General features: G+C 43.2%; 1 protein-coding gene across 7 annotated transcripts in view; it reads right to left on the reverse strand.

Moving 5' to 3' along the window:
* LOC131677067 (putative uncharacterized protein DDB_G0277255) overlaps positions 1-12916 on the reverse strand; it is a 72621-nt gene extending 59705 nt beyond the window's left edge. For all 7 annotated transcript variants that reach the window (XM_058956624.1, XM_058956625.1, XM_058956623.1 and 4 more), the window contains exons 1-2: positions 12806-12916; positions 11727-12604 (exon numbers count right to left, since the gene is read on the reverse strand). In XM_058956624.1, the coding sequence (XP_058812607.1) occupies positions 11727-11783 (57 nt within the window). In that variant the 5' untranslated portion in view covers positions 11784-12604; positions 12806-12916. The remainder of the gene's footprint in view (positions 1-11726; positions 12605-12805) is intronic.

The following is a 12916-nucleotide window of genomic DNA, read 5'->3' on the forward strand; positions in this document are numbered from 1 at the left end:
ACATGGTGAGACTATTTTTGCACCAACACCACCAACCTCACTTGAAAGGGGTTAAGCTGATAACTGTACTTTCTAGACAGTTTCCGTGATGGAACGAGACTCTCTACCCTCTCTAAGGACATCCACCAGCTGTCAGTGGAGTAGCAAACAAGTAAATATTTGTCGTTTCTTTCTGCTAACATCTCTCTAGGGTATTTGTAGCAACATGCCGACTAAATATGTGGGGAAATTTTCAGCGCAGGACCCGGTGCAGACTGCAGACTTTTACCCTAAAGACATGCGGTGCAGTCCATGCAGAATTGCCACATGAGCTGAAACTTTGATGGTTTTGCAGCCTTCGGATATCGAACCGTTTGTTGTTGTGCGATTTCTGTTTTGTTTTTTAGTAGCTATAACAAGCTTCAGGGACTGTTGGCAATTTGCCATGGCTCGTTAAGAGATAACAGAGTTTCAAAGAAATTCCCAGTGAGAACGGGTTTTCTTGGATCTTTCTATGACTTTTTTGAATTTTGTTTGAAAACTTGAAATCCCTTTCTCTAAATAACGTAGGCAAAATGTTGATTGATCTAAATTGTTCCGATTCCTGCTATAAACTCCATTCTATGGTTAGAACAATTCTGCACTGATAAATCCGCCAGTAGAATGGGGAAGATTTTGTTCGCTAATGCCTTTGTTGGGTGGTATCATCAAATTTCCAAACACACACCCGAAACTGACACACGAGCTTACAGCCGCTCCTGCTCAAACAGTTACAGAATGGTGCTCAGACCAGCAGGAGCCGGACGAAATGACGCAATCCCTAAAATATTAGCTTGTCCCCCTGTTCCCTGCCAACCAAGCAACCAACCAACAGTTAGCGACTGTAATGTGTCCGTTCACATGCCCGAAGGGCAGCTCATTTCTGGGGTGGCACACAAGCTGACCGATGGAGGCCAACTAGAACCAGTCAATGACACGCACGGTGGAAGGGTGTTGGGCTGCATCGGTGTACGAATATACGTACGTACAATTGGACACTCGGAATAGGCCTACGAGGGATCATGGTGGAAACGAAATGAAATGATTCGATCAAAACCAACCAGCTGCAATAAGGATTGAAGAATTTTATGATTGGTCTTTCGTGCATCTATTAAAGTAACCCGTAAGTCCTAGTTTATTGAACGGGAAAATAATAAACTGTGAATGTGACGTAATTTATGAGCCAGTTATTGATTTTCACGTAAGAAATGATAGAAACATTGTGATTCAACGTTTTCGTTTCTGATTTGTCCTATTTCTTCGGAGCCGGCTTCGATCTCTCGAATCGATTTGTGGTTATATGTTGTATTTTCCATTTTTTGGTAAAAACAATTTTTTCTCCACTAAAGAGAAAATTGTTTAAAAACCATCTTTGCGCGTGAAGAGCACAAAACCTATAAATAAGTTACAGAATTTCGTCTCATCAGAATCCGACACTAACTTAATGACAGGACCAAGCTAGCTCCAAAAACGATAACACTATTTGTGTTTCTGAGCAAAACTCTAGTCCTGCGTGATTTTGTAGTTCGCTCATTTAAAATGAATATTTTTTAAAACCAATGATATATCAAATGAGTTTTACTCTAAACTGATGATGTACGGGTTTACATTAGAAAAACTCTATAAAGAGAACTGCGGAGAGTAAAAACTGCATTTTTGGCAACGTATGCTCCGGCATTCTATGGCAACACGTCCAATGTTATAAGGATAGACAATGCTCGATTGGATTCGTTCTTTGACAGCTAAACGTGAATCCAATCGATCCAAAATGGAGCCTCCGCAGTTCTCTTTCTAAAGTTTTTCTAGTTTGCATTGCTTTTTCGGAAATATTACCAATTTAATGGATCTATGTAGCACAGTATAAAAACGAAAACGCTATTAAAAACTACCCACCCACTGCTGCACTGGCGTTCGCCATACGCCAGAAAAACTTTCGAGCAATGGGGATGAACTATTCGGAACCAATCCTGATGCAGTTTTATTCTATTCTGTTTCTTATGCATCCCTTCGTTAGCTGTAATAGAACTTTATACATATACCTTCGTGACGAACCAGGAAGTCATTTCGTTTTCATTTTTCTTCTACATACCGCACTTGGCTTCGCCAATTTTCCCAGATAGGTATGTTGTTTTTTTGCGACCACATGTCTAGATAGGAAAAATAATGAGAGTGGTTCGTAACAGCACGAATTGCTTGATTGTGTACGTAAGCAGTTTCCGCCGTAGGAATTGGTTAATGTCTAGGTAAATGATGACAAGTAACTGTTGAGTGAAGAACAGTTTCTGCATGGTTAACAATGCGGTAAATGTTCTTCGAAAGGTTACGAAAATATAGCTGTCAAAAATGGCAGAAATAGGAATATATAATTATATCCTGCCAGCCTATTTGTTGCTTGAATGATCAGGTGAAATGGAGCCGTTTATAGAGAATTTGGATCTTGGCTAATTCTGATTCTTATATTTGATGTACCGATGCAACTTCCGGTAACCTTTCAAAGTTGAAAACGAAATTGCCATTTTTCAAGCTACCACAGCATGAATCAATTTTATTACTAGAATGACTGACTCCGTTGCGTCCACATGAAAATCTTGCTTTATTTTATCTTCACGATGGCGCCAGTATACCGGCGCTCACCGCCGCCGTACCACCAAACAAGACAGATGCAGGAGCGACCGTACGACTGACATTTCACATCAATGTCGTGGTTAGCGTTTTTGACAAAATACGAGGCGACTCCTTCCCTAATACGAATTTTCGTACTACGAGCTGATGGGAACTTTCTGGTTACACCGACTTCCGAATGGATGCGAATATTTAACCTTGGCGGTTCCAGATATCAACCTAGCAACGATTCCGGTTAAATTAAACTTAATTACAGAGATGCCAGGTGATATTCTGAAAAATCTGTGTGTGGGCCATTGAAAAATCTGTGTCTATCTGTGTCACGGAAAACGTACAAATTTGGCTGAAAACAAGATATGGCGACCTTTTTTTTGGTTCTTGCGTGAGTCAAAAATTAAACGCAAGGGAAACAATTGAGAAATCTGTGCTAATCTGTGCATTGTATAAGAAAGCTGTGGAAATCTGTGCGTTAAAACAGAAAACTGTGGAAATCTGTGCAGTTTTTGCAATCTGTGTAGCATATTCAACATCTGTGAAACACAGATAAATCTGTGCACCTGGCATCCCTGCTTAATTATTCGAATCTGTTTGAACTCAGTGAGAAAATTTTCTGGCAGAGACCGCTCTACTAGATTTCTGTCAGTCTTGGTTTGGCAGCCCTGTCAGATTTCTGCGCGTATCCTGGCGGGTTAGTTGAGCTAGGGCGAATTCGGTTTCGCTCGCGTTTTCTGGAAAATTTTGACAGGAACCGAGCAAAGCCCTGGCATAACTCGGACATAAACTGTGCAAAGATCCTGGCAATTCCCACCTGGTAGAATTTAGCACGAATCGAGCAAAACATCTGACAAAGATGTGGCAGGATTCTGGATAAAAGTGAGCAGCATCGGTTGGTTTAACCGCTTCTGTCAGAAAAGGTTGTTGCATTTGAGCGAATTCGTTGCCAGAATTCTCGCACAAATCGCGCAAAATGCTCGCAGAAAGTCTGCCAGCATCAATTTCGCTTTGCTCAACTTTTGCTAATTTTCTGCTTACAGCGCTGACCGAAAATTCTTCACACGTATCTTTCAAATTAAATTGATCCTACAGTGTTGCCTTCTACGTATTTTTCAAGCTTAGTCTCAATTTTTAACAGAATCGTTCAAATGCAGTTTCCAAAGTGCAACACACCTCTTCTCCATTTGAGTGTAGTTTTAGCTGCTTCAATTTATTCATATTCATTTGTATCGTTGCATTAAATTATTGTCAGTCCCGTAGTCTGCTGTCGTCAGGGCTGGCCCTCGCCAAGGGCGCTATAATATTGAACCATCTTGTAAAATAATAAGAATAAGTTATGAAAAAACAAAATTAGTGTGCCCTTTCCAGATGCACTAAATTAGTGTTAAAAAGTTGAACTGAAAAAGAACGTTAATGTAAACACGAACGTTGCACAAAACCGAGACTCCACCAAAGGCGTCAAAAGACCACGTTACGGTTCTGTCAGTCACATTCAAATGCATCATATTAAATTAAGGTCAGATAAAAAATGAATAACGAACGTATTTGAATCGCGCAATAAGACTTCTAATCGAAAAATTGCGAATTTACCTAAAAACTTTATTGCTCGTTTTCTCAAATTCATGAAAACATAAATGAGACAGACCACATTCAAGGGCAATAAAACAGGCCTCCTCCTTATACTTCATCGAGAAGACAGGAGGCGAGCATAGCGTAGTTTGTAAATCGATTGTCTTATACCGAAGACTGCATATCAAGAAGACTGGCAACTTTGCCCAGACTCTGGAGACAGTAACAGCAACGCCACTTGCGGGTAAAGGTGGTACTTCCCATAGTGATGCACACACACACATATATACACTTTTACATTAAGCGTCCTACCTTCCTCCAATAAAGGCGCTGTAACCTCGGTCGCTTCTCGTTTGTATGGGGGAAGGAAAGAGATATCAGTCTTCTTAATTTGTAGTCTTCGCTTATACGTAGCTCACCTCAGTTTGATTTTCTGTCCACCTTAACACCCCTATAATCTAAATAAGAAAAAATCGAGAAGACAGCTTCATGCCCCACCGTGAGCATTGAAGTCCCCGCTATAACCCAAAGTACTCGGTGTCCAACCTAACCACACCTAGTCATTAACTAAGTCGAATCTTTTGTTGATGTGTAGAGCCACGTGAGATTCGAGGTGTTCCTGGAAGTGCTGGAAATTTCACGTTTTATGGTGATGAATTACTGAGATCAGAGGCAGTTTGCTTAGGATTTGTACCATAGAATCTCATCTGTCTATAGTTTTTAGGCGCAGTAACAGATATCCCCACAAGAGGATATCTGAGTCGTACTCTTCCTGAGCCAAGTGAGCCTATTTTGTCGTGGTGAATGACACAGCTATCTTCCGTTTTCTACAAAACGGTGCCTAAGAGCGTCTTTTATGGGAACGCTTCAGATTCTCCGGGAACTGTTTGCGTGCCATGGTAATAGGTCATGTGGACTCTTTCCTGAAACCCCGTACTTCGATAGATATACGGCTGACAAACTTATATCGGTGATGACTCCGTAGATCTCAACTTTGTGGGCGTGGCCCTTCTATTCATATCATATAGACGCGACCGATCGTTATAAAATAATTGGCGCTAGTAATATCATTAGTTTGTTATAGATATTAGGATATTACAGTGCTGAGCTTATTTGGGATGGATTATCTTTGATCCGAAAGACGCTAAGATAGGGCTCAATTTGCATGATTTCAACGGGAAGTCGAAGTACTCGAAGACGAATCTTGTTAGACATCCATTTTACCATCAGCTGGGTCTTTTCAGGAGGGTTCATTTACGCACTGGCCTGGAGCCGGACGAAAACTTTAAAAGTGCGAAGGAGAAGACAGATGTATTATAAAAACCCCAGCGGCAACTAAGTTGGCGAATCTATAGCTCAAGATTGGCGACTGGAATCGACATGATATGAGCGACAAACATTTTTTTTTTTGAGAATCGGGGTTTTCGGTGTTTTTTTGCAGGTTCCTAACCGTCGAAAATAAATATAATGGTTGGTAAACAAACAAACATTAAAATATATTCTGCGATTTTTTCTGTGACAGAAGCGGGTTGAAGTTTCTAAAAATTCTTCTGCTCAGTTAACCGATCGGCATGCAGAGTCCCCCGGGAAATGCTTCGTCCGTCGCCTTCAAACACCAAGCGTCAACTGATTTTACATACTCTTCCGAGAAAATCTTCTGTCCATCTTCAAACTGTTGGTGCTCCATATTGATGGTTTTGTTCGTAAAGGAGCTAAAGTAGACAACAAAGGGGCTCAAAACTGATACACGGCCAAGGGCGCCAGAAAACTGCGCTACGGCCCTAATTGTTAGTTACTAAATTTACCAACTTATTCTAAGTATGTTAGAACAGCCTTCAATGGTAATTTTAAGTTCCATCAACTAGAAATAATCAACATGATAAATTTGAGTAACTCGAGCCCCAATTCATTTCATCTCTTCTATTCATATCATTTTCTGTTGACTTAGCTTTCAACAAGAATTTCACTAAACCTTCCGACCCAGAAAATTGTTTTCCGCGATTCCCAGGACATTTGAAGTGACTAGTTCGACAAGATTCAAAGCCTAGCAGGTCATACTAGTTCGCTGATCTCATCTTCGCCACTTCACATCACTGCTGCTGGGCACTTCCTATGCTTCGGTATGATGTGGTACATGCACTCCTCTCTGCGTTGACCGGTTGAATGCCATGGTCGCTCCAGCGATTCCGGTTGGAGGGTGGCTACCGGTTCACTGACGACTATCGACTGGTACAACTTGGCGTAGTCCCTGATGGTGGAGCTAGCCTATCTCAGCGAAAAGTGCCCAGAAGAAAGAATGTCTTCCGAAATCGATATCGAATGCTTTATTCTTGTCCGGTAGAGTGCTGAGGTCTCTCGAGCGATTCTGGTTGGAAGGTGGTTTCCGTTTCACTGTTGCCCCGATGACTAAAGCCAGTGATTCGCTACGGACTAATCGGAATAGTCCCTGATGGTGGATGTTTTCTACTTCGACGACGAGTTCCCAGGCAGATACCGAGGTCGGTTCTGCGATTCTGCGTGCAGTTCACAAGTACCCCAACGACCATTTGCCGGTGCTACTTTACGATCTACTCAACTAGTTCCCGGAGGGGACCGAGCCAACTTCGGCGAGAAATTACCCGATGTCGACAGTTCACTCGAAACTGTTAACTCGATGCTGGTTGGTTAGGTACCGTGGTCAGTTTTGAGATTCCACATGGAGCATAACTATCAACAATATTTTACCCATAGCCCACTTATGTGACGTACAAACATTATTATTCATACACGACAATCTACATAACTCCATCGCGCAGCATAATATACATTTTACAACTTTAACACATTCTCGTTCAACACGTCGAAATAGTAACTTGCAACGCATTCGAGCAGCCACAAACCTTGGCCAAAAGCGCATTCTTTTTATTGGCCCTACCAAATTTAATGCACTTCCACTTGACATGCAGAGAATCGACAATCGTACCATCTTCAAGACTAGATTGAAACAGTACTTTAAACATAGGCTTAACGAAATATTTAATTAATGATATTGTTTTGTAATTTAATGTAAACATCCGTCAGCAGTATTTAACTTTAATTTAATTTATAATGTGGATCCCTTAACAGGAAATCTATTTCCACTGGGATTCCACCTTAGTTAATTATCTTAAACTAATTGCACATCAATAAATGTCTGTCTCAGCTCAGTTTGTTTTATTTGTTTTGTTTGTTTTTGTTGCCATTGTTCATGGGCTGAGACAAGTTGCGTTCACTACCAGGGGGCTCTTGTATGAGTTCTTTGGTGTGGGGGAGTGTGGTGGGCAATTAAAAAAAAAAAAAAAAAAAAAACTATCGGTTCTCAGGTGCCCTGACTACCCATCGCTGGTGATACATGCCGCTCAGTCTAGTACCCGGCGGTCGATCTAGCCAACTTCGGCTACTTTCTATATCTTTTGAGAAGACTGACTTATCGAGTGCCAAGGTCGGTCCGAAGATTCCGGTTGAGAGGTGTCTCGACAACCCAAAGTCTTGTACTGCTACGTTGCTAGTCATTGGTCCTCTCGTCATCCGCATTGCTACGCAGACCACTACTTTAATCAGGTCGAGCTCGTTTAGGGGCTCTTCTCGTGCCTCGATCCCTATGATACTCGCTATCTTCTTCAAATAGAAGGTTTATAGGAGTCGTTGAAGGTATCAAGTAGGAAAGTTGATAGCCACTAGACACTCGCATGTTCTTCAGTGTCATAATTCACGCAGGTCCCTCGTAGTCGCTGCAAATCGCCGAATAGTTGGGCACGACCCTCTCCCATGCATAATCGATGTTGCTATTAAAATTTAGTCGATCGTCTGCATCACCCCCAGTTGCCTAACTTCCTGTTTTGAGTCGATGATGCACACTTCGACCGAAATTCTCACCTGCTGCACTGCCTTTCGATTGTTTATCGAAACCGCCTTGATTTTGTGGTGGGCTAACTTTAGCTACTGCTAGCGCATTCAGTCTTCCACAGCATCTATCGCCTCCGTGGCGATTCCTTCTACGTCCTCTAGTGATCCGCCGATCATCAGGAGCACTACGACGTCCGCAAAATCAACAATGATGTTGGATTTCCCACCGTCTTTACTTTCATCCAGCTTCGCCAGGGCTTCCAACACGCTGTAATCTCTTACGTGGATCAGCATGCTACCCCACGCCACGGCCCAAGCGTTAAAATCTCTTCCTATAACAACTAGCGTTCGTCCGGCTAACGAGTCGGTTAGTGTATTCAGCATCCGATTATACTTCTCTGGGTATCCACCGGGGGGGGGGGGGGGGAGGGGGGCTAAGCATAACCGCTACATAAGAAGACCCCGTTATTCCTGGCGATGACGAAGCCTTCGTGTATGCTATCCACCATCTTTTGAACAGGGAAACTGCCCATCACTTGGGTTTTCGCCATTCCTGCACTATTCACTACCCGAGCAAATACTCATGGGTTCAAACACCACACAGCCCCTTGAAAAGACCTGAAACATGGTCCGTGCCAAAATTCCCAACCATCAAGACACCATAAAATGGTCGCAATAACCCATAAATACACCAACATATGGTATTTTATATGGGATATACCGCACTATGGTAATGGTGTTTTCATGGGTTGAACCCAATTCAAACACCCATGTCCAGCCCTATGAGCATGGGGGTATTATGGACTTTCCGTTTGCTCGGGTACCCAGTTACTATTGTCTGGAGGAACACGATACAGCTCCGCAATAATTGCAACGTCGCTCTTCGTTTCTGTTGTTGACTTCCACAACAGTTGCTGTGCAATGTCGCACTTTTCTGCACAGATATGGCCTCTACAGTTTCTTGCCTGATGGCCGAAACCCAGGCACCTGAAATACCTCTCCATTTGTTTAGTGGCTCTAAACGTAACGAGAACACCGACCATCAGACTTTGGTCTTACCCGTCGACATAAGCTTGTTGGCTGCGGTTGGCGATAAGCGTATCTCTGCTGTCTGTGTGTCACTGTACGCCTTCCTCTACCTGATTGATATCTGCAGATTCCTGCGCTCGACCATTGCTTCCTGGACTAAAGTTCCCACGTTCGCTTCTCCTCCCACCGCTTCTGCCACGCGTTTCCGAAGGGTCGAGCTCTTGATCAACGGATCTTTCTACAGCCCCCCTTCAGCTTGAGATTCTCTTTCACCCTCTTGAGGATCGCAGCGTATGCCACGCCGTTGTTCGCTTTGACGCGAATAGAGCGTCTCCCCTATGCTCCTTCTTCTCCGCGGCCGAAGGACTTCCTTCTTCTTTTCTCCCTTTTCTTTCTGTTTCCTCCTCTCTTCTGCGGTTCGCCATTCATTCTGCAATTGTCGGCTGTTTCGCTGTCTTTCACCAACCTTCTTAGGATTCTTCGGTTCCTCCTCGTCTCCTGGTGTTTCCCTTAATCTTTTCACAGAGCGAGAATACTGTTCACCCTTCAGCGTCTCATAGGCTTCAGCTTTCGCATTCTCCGTTGTCTTCAGCGTCTTTTCGGCGTTTTCAGCTCGCTCTAGTAACGCCATCCGTTCGCATTCGGATGCTGCTACGGCGGATTTGATGTTAATCACCAGATCCTTGATCTGTCCGTGCAAGTTGCCCTTGCTTTTCACGAATTCGTAGGATTCTTCGATTTTTTGCCTAAACTTCGTCACTTTAAGTAACCCAGACTGCTGGTCTTCTTGGGTAATGCTTGGTTTCTGCGTGCGCACCTGAAACCTTCGTTTTCCTTGGCGTCCAGTTGGTTTGTCGCCGCTCATGCTCGGTATACCCTCCCTGGGCTGCTCTCGCTGCTGGTGCTGTTGCGGTTACACTTGTTCATTATTCTGGGTCGGCGATCTCGTTAGCCCATCTTTGGCGAACGAATTCACCACACTTGCTCCGTTAGAATTTTTTTAATTTTTGTTGTTTTTGTCTTCTTCCATGCATTTGGGTCCCAAATCCAAGCCGCTATCTACACCCGTAATAAGTAGTCGCCTCATATGATTCCATGGTTACCTTTGCGAGCAGTGAGCTTGCATGGGTTGAAACAGTCCTTCATGGGATGCCACGTTCAGAGCCGGATCGGTGCTAGTCAGGAGCCTTCAACTTCCACCGGTGGCGGGTTTCGAACGTACTGGGTTTTATTGGAACGGGGGACAGCCAGCACCACTAGCCCACACGCCGTTTCGGGGAAGTGTCACCCATCCTTACTAGTGTAGTGGAATGACGTGCCTGTCGATCCGTGGATAAATTTCGATGAAATACTTATTCACATCCGTGTTCTACCGCCAGTATTCCGTAATTTGGATCTTACTGGTATCGATCCCAATGTGCCACTCATTTAGTAAGGGTGCTTTATTCCAAAGTCTTGGATAAAACCATAGTGGAAGCGGCACCGACTCGCTTCGGTGGAGCTACTTTCGGATTTATATGGCTTTTTCTAGAGGTTTAGCAGAACCCAACATTGCCTTGCCCCAACATATCGTAGCAAGACTCCCCCACTCGCAGTAGATCCGGGAGGGGGTCGTTAAGGTCCTGAACTTCTGTCCTCTAGTCACTCAATTTTCTGAGATATGGCTAAACCGATTTGCACAAACTTACTTCCAAATAAGTGGCAAAACTGTTGATATTTTGTCGATCAGATTTCTGGTTCCGGAGCTACGGTTTCACCCCTGCCCAGGGCACCAACCTTAGGGGGTGGGGGTGCTGAAATTTTGATGTTTTATAAAATCATAAAATGAATCACGGTCCCGCCAATAAATCATTGTTCGGACGTCGAACTGAAAAAGAAAGCTAACGAAAACAACAAAGAGGTGCAAAACTGAGGCTCCATCAAAAAACCTGAAAACCACGCCGTGGTTTTGTCAGTTCCATTCAGATTTATTCACAATAACTGGTACTGTTCTCAACTGTGAAGTGGATAAAAGAATAACTAACAAATGTTATCTAAACTTCAAATTAAAAAATGCTGGGCTATCGTTTGTTTTCGAACAGGAAGCATAAATGGGTCAGATCACATTCAACAGCAAAGCACGCAACCTCCTCAAAGCTGTAGCAGAGATCCTGGAGTACACTATATCTATTATCATCGGGAAGACAAGAAAATTGAACTTTGCTCGAAGCCGAAAGGAATTTCGCAATAACACAAAGTTGCCGGTTCCAATCCTGGTCCTATGGTTGAAATGTTAAGCCTTTTGAAATTGTTGGGGTTTCTGAAAACGTTGGAAACTCCTTGTTCGTTCTCTAATTTCTACAATCAGAGGCTGTTTGCATCAGTTTAATGTCAGCACTTTCTTAATCCTCTAAATCCCATACACGATCCTCGTAACTACAATTGTTTTCACTAATGGAAATTAGATTTTGAAAAAAAAACATGGAAAATTGCTCTACAATATGGTACGGTCGGTACAATTACGAATTACGAAGGCATACCTTCTCAGTTCAGTTTCACTCGTTGAAATTATTATAATCTTAGTAAATTAGGGATCATTATAAAATTAAACCATTAAACACAGCAAATAAAACAATCAATTTCCAAATTACCTTATCTACAGGCATTGAAGGGCACGCTCTACACAGATTCCAAAATGATCCGATCATGAAGGCTGGTTTTCTTGAACGGACAGGTCACACACCGAAAAAGAAAATCTCCACTGCACACCTCAAAGCGAGAGCGAGAGCGAGAGACGGAGACAGAGAGGGAAACAGTGAAAGTGCGCTGCGATGACAGCTGGTGCCAAAGTGTGGGACGTCACAAATCTTCGTCGGCCGGTTGAATTCCTCGGTTCGATGCTTTTCCCGAAAGGAGGAGAAAACTGGTTGTACTTCAATATGGATTAGTGGACGCAATCCGTCTTGCTGTTTGTTTGCTTTTGCTTCGTATGTATTACGTGAGGTAATTTTTAGAATGTCGACCCTTCCTGTCTGCTCGTCACCCAGTCGATATAATCCGAGCTTATCGATTTTCTCTCGCGCCCCCTCAATCAGACACCGCAGTAGGCGTTCAGCGAACCAATAAATGAGATCATTTTCCACACGCTTTCAACACCTTTTGCGAATTATCTCTTATATGTTTTCCAATTCAGCACTATCAAAGCTCTCGAGGAACAATGTTCTGACGAAAAAAAAATTATCTTCAAGCACACTTGATATCCACTATCTTCTTTCTGTTCACCACATCGCGGAAAAAAAATTACCACGACCCGTTTCCACGTTATCTCCCTCCTGCCAGACACAGGAGGTTTTCCGTTTTTCCGAATCAGACAAAAATGACCAATCGATAAATTTTGTTCCAACGCTTTAGTGAACCACTTTATCTTCTTTTACTTTTCCTTTCTGCTTCCGCGTAGAGCTTCTCTCTTCTCTCCACAGATTAGCTGTCTCACTCCGATTGACCAAGTTCCTCACTTTGCTGAATACTTCTGAAATTACAGAAAGAAAAATCCTTCACTAATTCGAAATCACCAATTACCACACGGTAGCACAAAGGATTTTCCTCCACGGAAACCGGGCCAACCAGTTCGACCTATGCAAAGTAGGCTGAATGGTGCACCAAATCCTTTTCTTCTACAAACGTTGCTTTTGCGTGGAAAAAAATGGCTAATCTGAAGGAAAAATCTCACTTTTCCACACTCTGCAGATGTATCGATTGCGAGTTGGTCGGTCGCACGGAACCCCCGAGGTGTTGCACGGCTAATGGCTGGAGAGAAATTGAACGCCAGAAAGGACGGCTG

Source organism: Topomyia yanbarensis, chromosome 1 (assembly GCF_030247195.1).
Source record: "Topomyia yanbarensis strain Yona2022 chromosome 1, ASM3024719v1, whole genome shotgun sequence".
Classification (NCBI taxonomy): Eukaryota; Metazoa; Arthropoda; class Insecta; order Diptera; family Culicidae; genus Topomyia; species Topomyia yanbarensis.